Source organism: Argiope bruennichi, chromosome 1 (assembly GCF_947563725.1).
Source record: "Argiope bruennichi chromosome 1, qqArgBrue1.1, whole genome shotgun sequence".
NCBI lineage: Eukaryota > Metazoa > Arthropoda > Arachnida > Araneae > Araneidae > Argiope > Argiope bruennichi.
Window position 1 is genome coordinate 136840941 of NC_079151.1, and position 20740 is coordinate 136861680.

Sequence of the window (20740 nt, forward strand, 5' to 3'; positions counted from 1 at the left end):
GTTTCATAGCTCATTTTATAGGTATTTATAGTGCATATAATTTTATATAAACTTTTTCTCTGAGATTAATAGCTTTTTATATAAACGCGAAAATTTCGTGTTGTAACTTCCGCTAATCCAAACATTTAGATGCTCATGAAGTTCGATCCAGAAGATTTCATTAATTTAATTAAAATATTTATACAATGGAACTTGATTAATATGAATTCTTCTCTGTTCTTTGAATTTTTGACTAAACAAACATTAAAATTTCATTTATAATTCTAATAAATTTCGTATATTTTGAAGTCAAAACTAAAAATATTTAAACTTTTTATTGCTATTTTAATGCATCATTATATCCTCCGTGATCATAACCATAAACAGCTTAAAGGCACATGGAAAAATCTAAATGACAGGACCGTTGAGAAACTAAGGTTCAGTCGTAAGGTTCAGTCATCTTTCCGCGTCTCTCCCCTTAATGAGATAGAATCGTCAAAAAGTAGTCGTCTCAGAATACTGAAACGAACAGTATTGTATCCCTCTTTTAAATGACTAATACTGCCTGCATAATATATTTAATTGCAAATGTCTTACAAATTTTTTTACTTTTTAAAAATAAACTTTGAAAATGTCACATATGTGAATTATTTTATCAAAGTATTTATTTCAAAGTTTTATTTTATATAAAAACTTTTCAGGTCTTTTTTTGTTTATATAATTTCTGTATTCAAAGTGCAGAATACTATTTATGTAAAAATTTCTTATTTATTGTAATTATTATTTAAAAAATAATTGTTATTATAATCATTTTATTTATGAGAAAAACTTCGTGTTTCTTCATTAACTATAAATTATTTATTAAAACTTTTAAATATTAAAAATAAATCATTAATTATTAACTGTAATCTAAATTATATCATTTTCTCATGGCTAGACTAAGTTTTTCAGAATTTGAATTTTTTGATAAATCGGAAATTTTATTATAGTTTTGTTTGCTCGAATCTCCCAAGTTTCACTGGATGGTGTTTATTTCATCTGAAAATAATCTACAATACTTCTGTAAAACTCAACAACATCGTTTCTTTCTACTTGGTACTTCGTGCATTGAATTTGATGGAAGTAATTTCAATTCAGTGTCGTCTTGTTGAAAGTCTGATTTCTCCATTTCAGTATCTTCCGAGTTGTCTGCTTCGTCTGATGAAGTCAGTGAAATTGATTTCAAAATCTTCTTCGTTAATAGTTGAAATATCTGGGGAAAAAATGCATAAATGAATGAATGACTTTTATCTACATAAATACAAGTAGAAAATCACAGATTGTTATTTTTAAACACAATCTGTGATTTTCTGAAAATCACAGATTGTTTTGTGGACATTCCAATTGCTGAATAGATTTTCTTCATTTTTTGCTTTGAGACGGTAAAATAAATAATTAATTTTTCATGAATTTAGAATATTAATTCTGTGCATAGAAAAGAATATTTTGAATTTAGTATCGAAATTTATTTTACCGAATCGATAGTTATATATATATTTTTTTTTATATTATCTGATGTACAGGATGTCTCAAAAACCTTGACCGTGGCTTTTATTCGTTTAATATTGATCATAAACATATGGTAAATTACAAAGTTGCGTAAAAAAAGGTGCAAAATGTTATGAAATCGATTAAAATTTTCAGGGGATTAAACTTAAGAAAATAGAAAATTTAAATTTTTATACAGTCCCCGTACACACACACAAAAAAAACAATGAGTAAAATGTGCCTCAGATTAATAAGTTCATGTACAAAATTTCAGCATTTTATTACAAAAAAATCTCAAAGATATGAAACTACGTAAATGTTGAATTAAACAACCTTTCGATGCCTGGATATTAATTCGTAAAGAGGAAAAATAATGTTGGATGTTCGTGTTTTGGGTGTTGTACACAAATTAACAAAGAAATCAATGACTGAATAAATATATAATAATTTTGCCATTTATTAGTTCGAAAGTATTAAAAATTTGTAAAAATAATAACTTAAGGGAAAGATTACATAACTTGTTCAAAATGTTTTCCAACTATGCTAATACAAAGATGCATTCGTATGATAACACTCCTGTACAGTCTATCAAGTTCTTGTTCGGTGATGTCACGACAACCCTCTAAAATGCGTTGTTGCAATTCTGTTTTATTTAAAGGAGGTGACAAATAAACCGCTGTACGTAAACGACCCCACAAAAAAAATCCATAGACGTTAAATCAGGTGATCTAGGGGGAAATTCGATTGGACCATGCAAGCCAATCCACTTATCTGAAAACGTGTTATTTAACCAGTGTTTCACAACTGTAGTATAGTGAGCTGGAGATCCATCATATTGGAACCAAACATGTAGAAGTACAGTTAGAGGAAGTTCCTCCATAAAATCAGGAATAACCACATTCAGAATCTCATTAACATATCTGTCTCCCGTGAAGGTACCATCATACAGTATGGGTCTAAGCAAGCGGTTTTTGAAAATTCCACACCATGCATTCACAGAAAATTGTCTCTGATGATGAATAGCACGCACCACGAATGGATTTGCGTCTGACCAAAAGTGCTCATTTTGAGGATTTATGCATCCATCTTGTTTAAAACAGCATTCGTCTGTCCAAATTATGTTTTTCAGGAAAGAGGGATTAACTGTTCCTGATTAAGAGCCCAATTACAAAAATCTAGACGACGTTGATAATCTGTTGGCTCCTGTCCCTGCACACCATGAATGCTTCTATTCCGTCTCAGTATTCTCCCCACTGCTGCGCGCGATAGGTTGATTTCTGAAGTATCAGTACGAACACTACTATGAAGATGACTGCAAAAGTAAGCCAAAATATCAATTTCCTCATCAGTTGAGTGAAGTATGGGCCTACCTGGTCTAACCTACAGGATATACGCTTCCTCTTTCACGCATTCGGTGCACTAATCGGGAAATAAATTTCCCAGAAGGATGTCGGGAATTGGGATATATAAGCTGAAATTCCTGTGCAGCTGCGCTAGCATTGCGATTGCATAAACTGTAAAGCATTAGGATTTCAAAAAGTTCTTTGCTGCTGTATTGTGACATATTGTTTGTACAGGCTCATTGCACTCTCAAAATGTAGCAGAAGTGTGAAAATTTTATATGCGAGTTATTTTTACATAATCTATGCTATTGATCAATGGCAGAGTGCAAATAACATAATATAATGACGCTTCTGTTGAGATTATGGATTCCACCAATCAGTGGTATATATTTGCATATGCAAACATTTCTAAGTTTTTTTACAAGTTCATTAACTGTGCTATTTTTAAGTTATATTCTGTAATTCATGATATAAAATTTTAAAGTATTTTTCAGAAAGCATTGTTTTTAAAACTGTATTTAAAACTAAAGATCTGAAGCATATTTTATCTCCTTATGATGCATTCCTGCGTCGCCTCATCTGCACTGAAGTTGTAAACATTTGCCTTCTAATTTGTGATTGACCTTTCACCAACTTTGTTTTAACATATCTTTGAGAGTTTTCATGATAAAATTTTGAAATTTTGTACTTGACCTTATTAGAAGATGGGGCACATTTTACTCATTAAGAATTTTTTTTGTACGGGAATTTTTTTGTAAATTTCATAAAAATTTTAAATTTTGTATTTTTTTAAGTTTAATCCCCTGGAAATTTTAATCGATTTCATAACATTTTGCACCTTTTCTTTACGCAACTTTGTAATTTACGGTATATGTCTACGATCAATAATTAAAGAATAAAAGCAGCGGTCAAGGTTTTTGAGACACCCTGTATATATATATATATATCTTTGAATTGCTATTTGGAATGTTTTTAATTAAATTATTTTATCTTTCTTAAAAATTATTAATAAAACTGAAATGGAAATAATGAGAAGAACTATAGTCTGTTCACCGAGTCGAGACAACGAAACCAAATAAAAGCGTGTGCATTATTGGCGATAATTAAACATCTGGCACTTTGCCAGGAACGCCAACTGTAACAGTCTGGAAACAATCTGAGCATCTGCATTGTTATAGAAAACACAGTAGATTCCGTAATAATTACACCCCACTCGAATTCCTCAACATCATCTTCTGAAAGTGATTTCTGAAGTATGTGCTTTAAAATTTATCCCAAATAAATAAATGAGAAAAATAAAAACGAAAGAAAAGAAAACACCAAATTAGAGAAGTAAGCCAAAAATGTAGCTCTTTCGCAACCCATGTGTTAACTTTCGTTCTCTCGACTCGACGAACGGACTATAGCTTTTGACAATTTATAAAACTCGTTTGACAACTGTTATGATCATTTGGATAAAAACTGTTGCGAACGATTTTATTAGTAAGATATATAGTTTTTTACTGATTGTGTACTCTAAATATAAAAGAAAATATTCTTCGAAAAATAAACATGAATGTAGAAGAAGTCCATTCTTATCGCGGTCCAATAACTCGTTAATAATTATATATTTCAGATTGGAAAAATGCTTTACAGGAAGAAAATGGTTATTTTTATGTTGTTTGAAATGTACCGCTGAAAGAATAAGAAATCTAAATTTTTAGTTCAAATGTCTTATTTAGTAAAATAACCTTGAGAGACTTACATTTGAATATTTTTTTTAAGTTCTATTTTTCTACGATTAAAACTGGCATAGTTAAGAAGACTATTTCTAAGAGTGTTTCGAAGACGATCTAGCAATCAAAGTTGCTTCTTCGAGGCGTCTGTTGATTGGCCTAAAATAATGTAATGCAAAGCTTCATGACTCGAACATTTTTGTTCGCTGAAGAATGAATGTTTTTGTTGAAGATGGTGATGGGTCGAGATTATTTTATTGTCTATGATTAATGTCGGGGAATTGTATGATAGCTTGTGTTATGAGGAATGTTTACAGCAGTACAAACAAAATAAAAAATAATTACCTTAAAATAATTAAAAAATAATTATATGATCACATTGACATTCACTGGGCAAAGTATTTGACTTTATGAGAAAGATTTTACATGAACGAAATTTATGCAATGATTTTCCTTGTTTTGAATTTTTTCATGAAAAATGGAAATGAGAATTCAAGAAGATGCGTCCAGTGGGTATAAGATTTAGAACTATTTCTTAAAAAAAAACAATGTATCATTCCAGTGAATATCAAATCCAACGCATGAACTCTTGAGGTGGCAGAACACATAAAGGCAAGCCAAAATCAAACTGAATACAATATTCATAGGCGCTACCCGAATTAGTGAACAACTGTAAACTAAACATGAACGCGTACACGTGTTGTCCAGTATAAAATATTGTCATTTAATTTTCAATAGTTATTGGCTTCTCGTTTCTGGATTTTCATGCATATTCTAGCTCGTTTTTGCCCCCACCGGGGAAGCATCTCAAAGCTTCCGGAATGGTGGTTAGTTCTTGTCACTCTGGAAGGTACACGAAAATGGAGGGGTCCAGCTCCTACCATCCATGACGAGGCGTACTTTCTGAGGGAATGGTTGTACCGTGGCCGGTGATGGCCCTTAGGACTCAACCATAGTTCCCGCCAGTGTTACTGTAGCGACCATTCACTTTTTTATCTGTGTGCCTTTGGGCGTGTCGGCGAGTCAGTGATATGACTTCACACATTCTTTTATGATTCTGCTTACTTTTACAATTTATACGTTGAATTTTAAATCACCCTGTGTAAAAACAGTTAGAGTATTATGTAACTAGAAAGCTATTTAAATTTCAAAATAACAATCCATTCTTCAGAGATTATTGCCAAGTTTAAAGTTATTAAATAAGAGTCAGAGAAAAAGTCACTAAAAAGAATACCAAGTGCAAGATTTCATAAAATAATATGAAGTTGAGCCTTACCTCTTCGACGTTTTCACCTGTTTTAGCGCTGGCTTCAACGAAATCTAATCTATGCCAAGCAGCAAAGTCTTTCACTGCTGTTAAAGTCACATTCTTCAGATCTGCTTCATCAATTTTATTTCCAACTATGAAAAATCAGTATTAATGCATTATTAACAAGACGAATGAAATGATTAACAAGAGGAATGAAATGATTAACAAGAGGAATGAAATGATTAACATTATTAACAAGAGGAATGAAATGATTAATTTTATGAGATTAATCTTCATACGAATAAATTTACTCTGCGTATGTTTGTACCATTTCTTCTTCAAAATCACAGGGCATATTTCAACCGACTCGACAACAATTATTATATATAGAGAGAACCTTTTAACACAACTCACGTGGATAAGATGAGAACTTTAAAACATTATAAAAGCTTCTTTCTGGAACATTCGGCTTTCTAGAAAATTTTCGTATAATTTTTGGGGAATTTATAGAGTTTCCTAAAATATTCTAGAATATTTTATATTGTTTTATAAAATTATATTTTATATCTTTTTATAAAATGCCCTAGATTGTACTTACTTATATAAAAATTACGCAAATAAACAAAAATAAAATGAATTAAAACAAGGCATCCAAACAAGATATAATTATAGTCATATCACTACCTCTCCAACCCATCTCAAAGGCACACAAATAAAAAAAAAAAAAAAAAAAAAAAAAACTGGATGACCGAACCACCACTAAAACAACACTGGCAGGAATGATGGTTGAGTCCCAAGGGCATCACCGACCACGGTACAACCCTTCTCTTAGGAAGTACGTCCCGTCATCGATGGGAGGAGTTAGACTCCTACCCTTTCGTGTATCCTCCAGGGTGGCGAGAACCAACCACTATGCCTGAAGATTCCCATCCTCAATTACGAGGTATCGAAATTATTTTGCCAAAAGTTACGAAGTGCAGCCGATATTTTACAGATAACTCTATTTTATATTTTTATTAATTTTGTAATTTTAATCTTCATAACCAAATCTAAAAACGACAAATGGCTCAAAAAAAATTTTTTTTTACATCCCATATTTTTAAAAGCAATTTCTTTTGAACCTAACTTCCACAATTTATTCCTGTAAAAAATCTTATTTGCGGTCAAAACTTGTTTCTTCTTTGATTTCAATTTTTATTTTTAATAATCATTAATTATAAAAAATAATTTAATTAAAATGTTTTTTAATTAGATATGAAAAGCATCATAAGCGAACTACTTATGAACTTATTAGGGTCTCGCTAGTTCGGTTAAAATGCCGAATAGTGAAACCAAATCTGATTTTAACGTAATTGCAACTTGGTTTCGTGTGAAATTATAATTTATATCAATGAAATATAGTAAATTTTAGTCAAAAAATAATGAATACCTTGGGAAAGTGAAAAATTTACTTTTCAACCATGCCTTTATTGGGTTTAATCTTGAAAATATTTATAACAGTGAGAATTAAATTGTACAATACCAGGAAACTGCTTTGTACAATGCTAAGTTCAACATTTAACAATTACTATGCCTCACACTAATTTATTTATTCATCAATATTTTAAAACAACATAATAAAAGATTTTTTGTTTTTCATTTCAAAACTTTACAATATAGTGAGCTTCTGAAATTCATTACACAATTTGTAGAAAGAGAAAGGTCATATACCATAATAGTATATGACTGCACGAAATGTTAGATGGCATTGTAGTGAATTGCATATAAGCCAGTAACAGAGCTTCTACCCGAAGAGCTGTTTTGGTAAAATCGGATCGTTACTGGACTGCTACCTTAAAGGTCCCAGGTTCTATCCTCAAGCGTCTCATACCTCTTCATTGGTGAACCTTCATACAGCTGTTTTGGTACCATCTACCCGCAACCAAAGTCGTCAGACTCACGTGACGCAGCAACCCAAAGTCGCCAGACACACTTGGCGCATCAGCACCCACACACGCTCGCCATAACGCTTGGCGCTATTCAAACTGGGTACAGGCCCATTAAGACAACAGCTACTACTAATAACTTAATACATCACGACTCAAAGCCATATCGTTCGTCTCCCCTTCGGCTCACTGGAGGGAGAGTACTGTGGTGAATTACATATAAGCCAGTAACAGCGCTTCTACCCGGACAGCTGTTTTGGTAAAATCGGATCGTTACTGGACTGCTAACCTAAAGGTCCCAGGTTCTATCCTCACGCGTCTCATACCTCTAAAGCATCCACAGTAACATTTGTCAGATGATTATACTATCATTTGAACTTCCTACAATCTAGACAATGGCTGAATAAATTTATCTATATTTCTGATGACTGTCGAAGTATTACACCGAAATACATTACGAAAAAATATTTTAGTTCAATAAAATGGGATATGTCGACTTTAAACTATTAATAACTTAGTACAGTTGTATATTATACATATTCCTTAAAACACCTTGTTAAGTAGTTTACGACCAAAGCGCCACAAGCTGGCAACCTCCCGTTCTGGGTTGCACTTTTTGTAACTGCTCGCGTCTTGATCCGCCAGAAGTAGAATAGAAGAATGAACTAGATGCAATGCTATTGATTCCCTACTGGCACAAAGTACCCAAAACATTGTTACGCCATCTTTACGATATTGGCTGCCATTCAAAATATCTGACAGCATTGTGGAAATGTCGTACATTATCTTGTGCAAATAAGGTGATGGAGCTACTTCATGGTCCCTCTCAAAATTAACCCTTTCTAGGGCCATGGGAAGTATGCTTCCCACCAAATTTATCAGTCTTTGTGTGAAATTATGTAGGTTGGTATAAGTTCTGACAAATTTTTTTAGAAAGACAGAAACTTAGATGCTTCAGTTCTTTATCTCACACAAAATGACGTGTCTTGATTTGTTACTTAATTACTAATTAACCAAATTAATTAATGAATCAAATTAAATTTATCGAATGAGCTAAATGAATCCTTTTCTTATTCTAATTTCAAGCCTAAAAATATTTTACATAATATGACTAGAAAAAAATGGCCCTTTAAAGGGTTAAATAAATACCTCTTTATACGTAGTTATGCATTGTATCCATTATTTTTAATTGCACTACAATTTTAAATTCAACTTTAGTGTTTTAAAAACTATCAAACGATCCCTTATCAATATCTCTTAACTATTGATGTTAAAAAATTATTCGAATTAGGTGAATAATTGCCTGACCTTAACAAACACTTTTATCTTTTAATTTTTTTTATGTTTGCACTGTATAATACATCACATTTGTCGAATCAAAAAGAAAACTCTTCCACTGGTTTATTTCTAAATTTGAAATCTGTAGATTCTGAAAACATACAAAAAATTTATTCTCTAAAGCTTTTAGAATCTAGTCCCATTCCACCTAAAATTTGGTTCTGCTGCACTCTTTAGAACTTAAGAATAGATATTATTAGATTAAAAAAAATTGAAATATATGTTAATGTTTCATTATTTTTAGTTCGCTAAATAAGAAGGAAATCTCGAGATACAGTCTTTGATTCCAGATTGAGGGGTTGCGAATTTAAAACGTGATTATATCAACAATTCCATCCTGCAATATCCCTGTCTTGGCAAAAATGAAGTTCATGGCTTAATTTCAAAAGAAGGCTTACTTCCTCTTCCACTTTTTCAGTCCGATTTTTTTTCTACTTTTCCTATCATATATATGTGTGTGTGTGTGTGTGTGTAATGATATTTTAAAATCTAATTTAAATCCAAATTAATTTCCAAACTTTCATCTTAATTTAGCCCATATAAACTTCCTTCTAAAATGTTCTCTTATTTCCTGATCCAATTCCAACTCTTTATATTAATTAATGCACGAGGAGCTCTGTAAATATGTTTAAAACAGCAGTTCCCACGCTCCGAGTGAAGGGAAAAAAATTGCTAACCTAAACAAATTCTTCTAAAAGATACCTAGATTCCCCTACCTAAATCGACACGTACAAAGAAATCCCTATCAAAATCTCACGGTATAGGTATAAGCACTGGGGAAAATATTTTCCCTCTCTCTTAAGCTTTTCCTCATTTCGCTTTTGTGTCCTTCTGTGTTGATGTGCTCATCGCTTATGCTTGTACATAAATCATGCCTCCCGGGATGGAATAAAACGAAGTTAAAAATTCAAAGTGTCTTCTCTGTCTTCGGCCACAAGTCTGTTTAAAAAATTATGTTTACATTTATATGCCTGATATGGATAATTTTGTTTACCTATAACAACAGAAGCCTTGTCATTTACCGCTCTCAAAAGAGACAGCCATCCAGGAAGCTCTGCAAACGTGCTGATTCTTGTCACATCATACACCAACAGAGCACCGTCAGCTAGTCTGAAATAACTAAGCAACAATTGTATATCAGAATTAAAGGTACGATTCAAAATAAGGTGAATAAAATTCATAATTATATCCGAAGAAAACTTCCCGCGCGTACCTTTAAACGATTTAAAAATGTATAAATAGAATATTTATTCAAGAAATTTAGATATTGAATTTATTCTTTTCATTCACTCATAAAATGCCTGAATAAATAAAAATCCGTGCGTTTCGAAGAGTGTATTTTAATTTCACCATGAGCTCAGAAAAAGAATTGTTATCCCCAAAACCAGCGGGAATAGTCTCCCGAATTTTTCTCGCATGTTCTCCAATGATGATGATGTCGTGTCCGCATTACCACGGAAAGGGGGTACAGTAGCTTCTGAAGGTAAAGACCCCTGAGCACCCGAGGGCAGAAGTCTGACTTCTAGCTCACATGAAGATGACACACGCACATTCGCTTGCATAACCCCTTTTTACAAGGGGGCACATTCACACACCTCCCAGATAGAACACAGATGAAGAACAACCATGCCCGAACCGGGATTCGAACCCGGGAAGCCCAGATCACGGGGAAGATGCGCTACCCCTATGCCCCAATAAAGGTCTTATTACCCTTCATCCACATAAGACTGTGGGCTTTGAATAAGGCTACGAATACCTTGCATGGCGTTGGTGAACAATAGTTACGAAATACAGATCTTTGGTATGAATCCAGCATTTTTACTGGATCTATCACAAAAATATATTTTGAGCACCTTTTCACCGATTGACTGATGTCAAAATTGATTGACTGAGGCGTGACACGCAACTGCAGTCGTAGTTCACAAAGTAATATACTGAATTTACTTGGTTTTAAGGTATCTGTCTACGTGGGAAGACAGATTTTTGAAAAAACTCTTTAATTATCAATTTTAGTTTATTTTCTAGGTCATTGAAATTCAAAACAATAAATAATACTATTTAAAAAATTTTATGTAATTTGCAACTTAGTCAAATGGGAAAATTTAGATTTAAAAAATTAGGGAAAATTGATGTAAAATGCAAAACACCCTAGCAGAAATTCTAATCAATATTTTCGAATTCTTTTTCTACAGAACATATTTACGGCTTTAGTGAAGGCAATGAACTAGGATCTAAGAAATATTTGCATTTACAAGAAAGTTATAGCAGTTCGAGTATTTCCTAACTCAAAATTTATCAAAATTCATATATATAAACAATATTAAGCAGCTCTAAATTAAAAACTATTCATCTCAGAATTATAATCCTAGTTCATTGCCTTCAGGATAGTATAGATAACATGCATAAAAAAATTTTATAAAAAGATATTCATAATTTTTTGAGATATCATGTTTTGCGTATCAAAATTTTTACAAAACAGAAGTTTCTCAAAAAAGTGCATTTAAAGTTTTTATTTATGTTTTATGAAAAATATCTTTATGTATCTTTTTTTAATATACACTACATTTGTAGGATACACCTTCTTTGTTAACAATTTGGTCAGTTTTATTCTTTTTAATGGCTCTTAATTTTTTATTGGCAACTTTTGTTGCACTTAAAGACTGCCTTTTTGATGTGGCGATTCTTTCTTTATCGAGAGAAAGAATGTCTCTCAGTGTATAATCCCCAGGAATTATTCCCAGTTCAGAAAAAAATTGCTAAGAGACCATAAAATCATTCATTAAAAATTATTACAGATACTGATGCTCCTAAACGTAAAGTCTGTAACTCGACAAATGTGCTTTTTGGAACAATCTTCCACAAAAGATTATTGAAGCTTTCATTAGCATTTTGAGTTTTTACAGTGTAAGCATTTTTTAAGTAAGTCATGATTGCATAGCTGCATGTATGAGGGCTTAATGATTTTGATGATGTTCTGTGGGGAAGAAGTGTATTACCCTGTGTAGGCCTGTTAGCAAATTCCTTTCACTGCAAGTCTTGTGTTTTGAATATGATGCACCATCAGAAGCTGCAGCTTGCATGGTAGAAGAATGCCTGAAACGTTCGTATCTTACTTCTGTTAATATTTTTTTCCGTCCATTTAAAACGCTTGTTAAACAGTAAAAAATAAATATTCAAGTAAAACTAAGCAATATTCACTTGAAAAAAATAAAGGAAATAAATATATAACACGAGGCGAGCAGATGTTTTCAAACGTAAACAATGTTCGAGAAACAGCTGTTACCAATCTTCACTGTATATAAAAAGATGAAAACTAATTCAAACTTAGGTGGCTTGCATATAGAGTATGTTATAAATTGAAAAAAATGAATTAATTTATGATTTAAGGAGCGTATATTTGATAAAATGACGAAAAATATCCAACTTCCGATAAGAACTTCCGGTTTCGTTTTCGCCTACTTTGAATTACATAAATCTTCATATCTCCATTTCCATTAGTCGTAGAAGGAAAATAAACACAGATTTTGAAAGTTAATTAAATGTACTTTAAAATGAAAAAAAAATTGCGAATTTTGACCAAAAGTGGCCCTTTTAGGCATAAACAGATATTATTCGTTTAGGAGTTACCGCGTTCATATGCATGCGAAAGTACAGATTGACAGATCACCAAGCATTTAACGGATTTAATTCAAAATTTGATGAGTTATCTATATTTTAGATTGTAAACCTGATTAACAAAATTTATCCGCCTACTTCTATGAATTTTGTAGTTATGGAGTTCACTTATACTTGAACAGCTAGATAAACACACTTTCTGTGCATGGATTTTGTTCAAAAGTTGATAAAATCCCGGTTAATCCCCAGTGGTGAATAGCATATAAGCCAGTTAACAACTACGCTACACGAGTTAATATGTTTTTGCATCCTGGTTATGTTACTGGACTGCGAAGCACAAGCTCCCAGATTCTAATTCTAATTCTCCCCATTCAATCCGCTAAATTGGTGACCTCGGACGATGAACCTTCAACCTTCGTACAGCTGTTTTGGGCGCCATCTACCCGCAACCAAAGTCGTCAGATTCACTTGACGCAGCAAAACCAAAGTCGTCAGACTCACTTGACGCAGCAACAGCATCAGCAATCACCCATACACACTTGCCATAACGCTTGGCGCTACTCAAATGGGTACAGGTGCAGAATCAACAGCTAATACATCATCACTCAACAGCCATATCGTTCGTCTCACCTCCGACTCACTGGAGGGATAGTCTGTGGTGAATAGCATATAAGCCAGTTAACAACTACGCTACACGAGCATATGCTTTTGTATATGTTACTGGACTGCGAAGCCCAAGGTCCCAGGTTCTAGCCTCAAGCATCCCAATACGCTAAACCCCAAAGACTGCACTCTAATAGATTCTTTCGAAACATGCTTAATAAATAACGGTTAACAAATAATTGTACACAAGTACATTAATTCGAGAGCATGCGAGAAGTTTCAGGAAGACCACTTCCGCTGGTTGAAATTCTGTCTTTCTCTGTGAATGAAACAAGCTTGACAAATTTGACAGCCGATCTTCACATCGGATTTTCATCAAATTTTCTATAGAGTAAAAATTATGTCTGTAATTAGGTTTAGTATGAAAACTCCTAGATATGGATAGTACATATGGGATTATTATAATTGTAAATTTGAATCAAATTCGCCAACTGTTTGTCTCTCAGCTGATTTGTCGGTTTGTGAGTATATCAATAAAACATTAGTTGAGTGAATTTTAATTTAAGATTTTTACAAGAAAATCATAAATATGAGCCTAATTTTGAAATCAACTTATCAAAGAATAGGCTATTTATTCTTGTATATGTAACATAGTTTTGCAGATGGGGGCCGAAAAGAAGACAAATTTGGAATGAACTTCAATCTATTGTTCCACGGGAAGCCGTGGTTTGTACAGTGGGAGGACTGATGAAACACGTCTATTTACATCGGGACAGAAGAGAAAAGAGTGAGGATTTTTCCCTTAGTGCTTTTACTTAGTGACTCTTAGTTTAGTTTAATTTAGTTATATTAACGTCCCTTTGTAAAGCAACACTAGGGCTATTTTGGGACGGACCTCGTAATTTTGAACCACGGTCAGATGAGGAGAACGACACCTGAGCTGGCACCCCCTCTCCACGCCACACCACACCAGCGGGAGAACGTTTGGCATGACGGATTTAACATGCAACAGACCCCCTTACACGACGGTTCTTTGGTGGAATCGGGTCTCGAACTTGAAATCTTACAGTTTACAAGCCTAGACCTTACCACCAGGCCACCGCGGCCCTACTTAGTGACTATTATAGGGATTCATTGATAAGTGGCGAGTCATGAAAGGGAATAAGGGAATTTTTGGAAGTTATGCCGTGGTTGTTAGGGATTGTTATTCCTTCGTTTATAACGTGACAATTCTAGAATTTGCTTTAGAAGCATGTTAGAAATAATTAAATAAAAAAGTGGAATTTGGATCAGGAAATAAGAAAAAATATTGAAATAAAGTAATATAGGCTAATTTAAGATAAAAGTTAGGAAATTAATTATGATATAAATTAAATTATCATTACATATATAAGAACACAATAACTCCTTAATGCAATAAACTAGGCAAATAAAATTTTCTATGTGTTCTTACGTGCTAAATTATTGATTTGATTGATCACTGACCCAATCGATCGACAAATTGAAATCCAAAGTGTATATTTAATTTTCTTCATTATACAGGAAAGCTAACACACAAAGCTTTTCATATTGTCTCAAAATAGAAGAAAATCGATAAAAGGACAATCCTATTAATTTATTTAATAAAAGTCAATGATAAATTTCTGATCCAAATATATTTTATCCATTAAGGCATATTTTTTTAACAAGACGGACTGGTAGAGAGTCACTGACGGTAGTTAAAATTTGGAGTTAATCATACTGTCACGTAGAACTATAGTAAAGAACTCAATGACACACACAAGATGTAGAGCTAAACCAATTTATTAACTCAACTCTGAACTCAGAACACAGTAACTGACAAATCCTCTCCTTTTATACTAGCAGAGAAAGTTCCAGAATACTCTTCTGGAGACAGTAAGAAAAGTCCAGAACACTTGTCTGGTAAACTAAAGAAATGTCCAGTATCTTCTGGAACATTAAATAAAGGAAAACATAAAATCGAGGAATTAAGTATTTACATATACTATTAATCGCATTGTCTCTAGCGGGATCTCTTGATCATGAGGTCTCTTGATCATGAGACCAGTGCCATGACCATTCGGCCATGGAGATTCGACTGCCTTACTTCAATGCGGCAATACAACTCATGCCCGAGATTATAGAAATGAGAAAATATTCAAGAAAGTGCTTACTTACTTACTAATAAGGGACTTGAACCTCTCTTGTCCACCTGTATCCCAGAGGAAAAGGTCAACTTTTTTATTCTCGATATTCATTTGAGTCTGTAGGATATCGACAATAGTAATGGGAATGTCATCTAAAATGAATAAAAATTTAATAATGAATATTTTTATAGTTAAAATTATCTGTCATTTAAATTATCACTTAATACGGACTCCCTATTCCGCAATCAAATAAAAGGATAAGACATCATAGTATTATTATCTGTGGAGGTGCAGTCATTTATCTCAATTGAGTGCACTCCAGACTATACAGAGTATGCTTTTCAATTAAATACTATTAAAAACCTCAGGAATAGCATTTTATTCTTGAACATGAGAAGCTTCTTGGGCTCAGCTCCCGTATACGGCCTCCGCCAAATTGGCGAGAAATTTGGCGATATACGGTAATTTCTGGCTGCCGTCACGGCATATGTTCTCTTCTTTATGGTAACCTTAAACCTTAGAACATATTCAGTATTTTTATATGTTTTTATAAGGAGCAGCTCACATATACAGCTATTAACTTTTATAAATTATGCTTTTAAAATGAAAAAAATATGAATGTTTTCATGAGAACATATTCAGCATAAAATTAAGAAATCATTTTAAAAAATCGGGGCAAAAAATAATTTCGTCATCATTATTTAATATTAATTTTGAGCATTTCATTATACTTAAAAGCAAGTGACCATTTCATCATGCTTTATTATACTTATAATTAAACAAATCGTTTCATTTGGATCTTTATCATAAGTATATCAATACCCCCCCCCCCGACTTACTCTCGTGTATTTTGTCAGTCCAAGGATTAAGCCTAACATGGCTTCAAAAATTAGAATCAATAATCATAACATTTATCTGAAAAATTATTTTTTAAAAAAAGGGGGGGGTCTGTATTTTGTCAATCTTAGAAATAAGCCTAACGTGATTTCAAAACTTCCGGGTAAGAATCACAACATCCTAAACAACACGCATTATTGGCGACTTCATGGCGAAAAAAATGGCGCCAATAGGCCGTATACGGGAGCTGCTTCGCTTCTTGGAATTGTACAAGGTGATCAAAACTAAAACACCCCTACTCTGAGCTCCCTATACAGCGAACTACTCAGTGTAAAGGCTGCAACATTGTCAAAAATATTATTCAAGACATGGGGTGACGGATTGCACAAAAACAAATTAGTTCCAGAAACACCGATAGATGGCGCTAAACAGAAAACATGCTAAAAAGACACAAATAATCTAAGAAAAACATGCGGTATGAAATTTGTCCTTTCTAATTTCTATTGCTGATATGAAAAAAAGAAGATAAAAAGAGGATAAACTGAACCTGTCATTGTAACTGCAATTTCACACTGTAGGCACAAAAATTTGCATAAACTCTTTGTTTGCTGCTACTGCTCTAGGCATAAAAGGCATAAAGCTGGGAAAATGTCATTCTTATCAGCGATGACTTTGCGCTTTGCTTGTGAAGTTGTTTTATGAAAACAAAGGAAATGCTGCAGCTGTATTTCAAGATTTTCATCGACTTGAAAATTTACGCAAAAGACCAGGAGGTACTAAAACATGCTCGAAAATTTTGTTGCGCCTCAATTGCAACAGCGCCAACGTCTTGATGCAAGATGAAGCGCTTCCACACATTGGACAGCATACAGAAGTTTCTTCGGCAACATTTTACTAATGATAGAGTAATGAGTCACGAGTTTCTGATAACCTAATCATCTAATTATGCACATCTTAATTCTGGGATTTTTGGTTTTGGGGATACTTAGAAAATCTTGTTTATCGAGAAAGTAATCTCGACAGATTTGAAAGACAGTTTCACTCTGCATGTGAGAAGCCTCTCAATCGACCAACTGTGATTCACAGTTGAACAGGTTGTCCGCAGAATGCAGATTTTACATCTGGAAATAGAAAGCCATATTGAGCAGTTTCCCTTGCATCGATAAGGTTCCTGCGATTGAACGTTTCATCCGTTCGAATAAAATGAATATTTTGAATCTTTTCAGCATATTTTTTGTTGTACAGCGCCATCCATCGATCTTTCTGGAACTATTTTTTTCGTGTATTACGTCTCCTCATGTCTTGCATAGTATATTCAACAATTTTGGAGCCTTTACACTGAGCAGTTCGCTGTATAGAGAGCTCAGAGTAGGGGTGTTTTAATTTTGATCACCTTGTATATAGGCTGTCTCTTCTTTTGGGGACATAAGAATACTAGTTCAGCAGGTTTGGAGTGCCATCGCCTATGACGGAAAGTACTTCTTTGTAAAGTGCGATATGCCAGTATTAATTATCTGTAACAGACCTATTTTGCATGGCTTATATTTTATGAGGCGGTCAAATTATTAAAATTTCTTTGAAGTGCATTAAAAAGGGGCCGAGTGCCAGAGGTAGCTTATGGTGAGGTCTTAATTGGACTGCACGGTTCTAAGTTCGAAACCCTATTTTACCAAAATACCGACATAAGCGGATTTACTGTACCCTTATTCTATTGGGACCAGATTTCTTTCTGTTGGGGTAGTACGGAAGTTTGGAGAGGTAGAGCATCTCACGTGTCGTCCTCATCATTTGATTATAGCTCAAAATAGCGATGTCTGTTCCAAATTTCACTTCGTGTTTTTCCAAAATGGTACGTAATTATAACGTGGAGGGCACATGGCCTTTTTTTTTGGTTAATTACTTGTTGCCAATACCTTATTGCTATATCAACAATTATACGAATCGTTTCACACTCGCATTCTTTTACAAAATCAAAAACTCTCTCAGTTCCGGCTCTTTTATTGATCTTTACATGCTTAGCAGATATTTGTGAATCATCTTGTGCAATAATGCATACAAATTATTATCAAGCATTGTCAATGTTATAAAAAGCATTGTCTTTTGCTTACCATAAAAAGTCTTTTTGACGAAACGCAATAGCAGTGCTGTCTTTCCGACATCTGGAATACAAAAATGCAGAAAATTATGCAGGAATAACAGAATGAGATATAAAAGAAATAATTTTTTGTAATGTAGGCTTACTAAAAAGAAAATCTGTAACTAACCATACAATATTTAGAGCAAAGGTACCAGAGATTTAGGTGAGCTTTATCTTGTTAGTTTAAGAATATGAAAGTAAAGATTTTTTTAAAAAACTCTGTTATATACTCCAAATGGTAAAAACTAGTAGTTCATTACCATAGCACTAATTGAAGGTAAGTTAAAAACCGATGGTAAGACTGATTCAAATGAAAAGTGAAATGAGATTGTGTAAGCATGATTTTGACAAAACTTTCCTCTATACTAATTAACAGAGAAAGCACATAACATCATAAAAGAAAGTTCATAAACATGATGTTAACTCAAAAGGCCGCTGGTGCTATTGGTCCACGTGAAGTGAGATAATGCAAGCAAGGTATTTTGAAAAACTTCGCTCCGTACTTATTAACAGGGAAAGCTTGCGATTCAATTAGTGACTCACAAACTAAAGATATGGAGGGAATAAATATTTTTTTAATCAAATGTTTGATTGATGTCTACCTTCAATTCACGTTTCTTACGTACATTTAAATACACATATAAACGTTGTTGTTTGTTCTTTCTGATGGCACTTGCCATGGACAAGCCAGCTGTTACGAAGACAGCGATTTTAAGTCGGTGGGGGAGCGCCTCTTGTTTTTATAGTAGCGCCATCTAGGGACAAGAGAACGACTTAGCTACACACATGTCACAACCCTTTTTACGGGGCGGACTTCATTCACTCATCCACAGATCGTAATTTAGACCTGAATCAGAGAACGATCACCCCTGATCCAGTACCCCCAGTGGTATTACTCTCGACATGGAGGGCTTTGTGATCGCGAAAGATTTTTACGCGCGTCAGCCACCAAGGAACGCGGGGAATCTTCGGACGGCAGGGTTCGAACTCGCAACCTAATGAATACGAATACCAACCAGGCTATCCTGGTCCAGATATAAACGTAATTATTCGCGTGAAATTTGGTTTGCAAAATTCAACCAGTCAAACTAAAAATTTAATGGGACTCAAACCAGGTCTAATGAATTGCTTAAATTGGTAACAGTAACGCTTGTAGGATATCTGTTTAGCAAGCAATTTTGATGACATTTATAAACCTGTTTATGAATAATCAATTAAAAATATCGTGAAAGCAAATTATCTTCAATTCATTTCTACTGGGTAATAGAGAAGTGAGCTACTGAAAGATATTTAACAAAGGACAAATTATCATGAAATTTAATACATAACTTTCCTAAAAGAATGTAAAACTGTGGGTCCAACTATGACCGAAAGATATGAAATACAATGTACAATAAAATCAAATTACGCACAAATAATATACTTTTAATTTGTGAGTTATTATTGGAGTTAGAATAATACCGTATTAATGCAATAGTGTTTATAAAAATTTTGCTCCTTATTTAACACGTGATAATTTAAGCGCCATACATTTTTTTAAGGAAATACTGAAATTATGCATGGTATTTAATTGAAATGAAATACAAGCAATATAGTGCATTAGTTGGTTACCACAGGCAGCTAGAAAGAATAAGAATGATAAAGATCAATTAGCTTTGAATACTCTTCTAAGATGATTGTAAAAATATTAATAGCTTTTAGGATACCAAAAAGCATGAGAGGAAGCATAATTATTAGAAGGGTTATTAGAACATATAGAATCGAATTTTAATGGACAATTTTCTCGTAATTACCAAATTTAAAAACATTTATTCCTTACTTGAATCTCCCAGTGTTACTATCTTCATAGGTCGATTGAGGGCCATTTCGAGAAAATATTAACAGTTTCTTCTCATGATGTTTAATGCACCATCAGCACTAGATTGAAATCTGACACTCTCTCATTTTGGAAACTTAGAACGCCGTGAAACAGATGTAGATTTAGAAAGAAAGAAAAAAACATTATCTTATTGAGAAAAACGATTTTTACTGTTGTGATACCGTGTTTCTAACTGATTTTTTTTTATCACCAAAATCGTTTGATGTTTTCATAGCGATAAATTTAGCCAATGGATAGTAATCAACGCTTAAATATCTGATTCTCAGTATTTCATATATATTTATATACATTAAACGATCAAGAAACGAATTTTATCTGCTCAAATACAATGTCCGTTACAAATTTGTCTTTGATTACTGTGGAATTTATTTAATTCAATTCAACCAAACAAAATTCAACAACCGAAAATAAATAAATGAGTAATAATAATAATAAAGATAAAAAGT

General features: G+C 33.2%; 1 protein-coding gene across 2 annotated transcripts; it reads right to left on the bottom strand.

Moving 5' to 3' along the window:
• Window positions 1–894: 894 nt before the first annotated feature.
• LOC129978846 (ras-related protein Rab-14-like) lies at window positions 895–20364 on the bottom strand. Of its 2 annotated transcripts, XM_056090667.1 has the most exons (6): window positions 20235–20358; window positions 18387–18437; window positions 15473–15593; window positions 10071–10195; window positions 5841–5965; window positions 895–1231 (listed from the first exon to the last, which is right to left on the bottom strand). In XM_056090667.1, the coding sequence occupies exons 1-6, from the start codon at window positions 20278–20280 to the stop codon at window positions 1049–1051; spliced, it is 651 nt and encodes a 216-aa protein (XP_055946642.1). In that variant the 5' UTR covers window positions 20281–20358; the 3' UTR covers window positions 895–1048. The 2 variants fall into 2 exon arrangements, with proteins under 2 accessions (XP_055946642.1, XP_055946643.1); XM_056090668.1 differs by lacking the exon at window positions 18387–18437 and having other exon boundaries at window positions 20235–20364.
• Between the last annotated feature and the right edge of the window lie 376 nt (window positions 20365–20740).

Bases quoted from the DNA above. Each gene is read 5' to 3' on its own strand.
- LOC129978846 (XM_056090667.1), bottom strand. From the start codon at position 20,280: ATGGCCCTCAATCGACCTATGAAGATAGTAACACTGGGAGATTCAA. The intron at 10,196-15,472 runs GTAAGTAAGCAC...ATTGTTGCTTAG, and splicing joins TTCAAGTCCCTTATTAGTAA to TTATTTCAGACTAGCTGACG. The intron at 1,232-5,840 runs GTAAGGCTCAAC...TTTTTTCCCCAG, and splicing joins CAGGTGAAAACGTCGAAGAG to ATATTTCAACTATTAACGAA.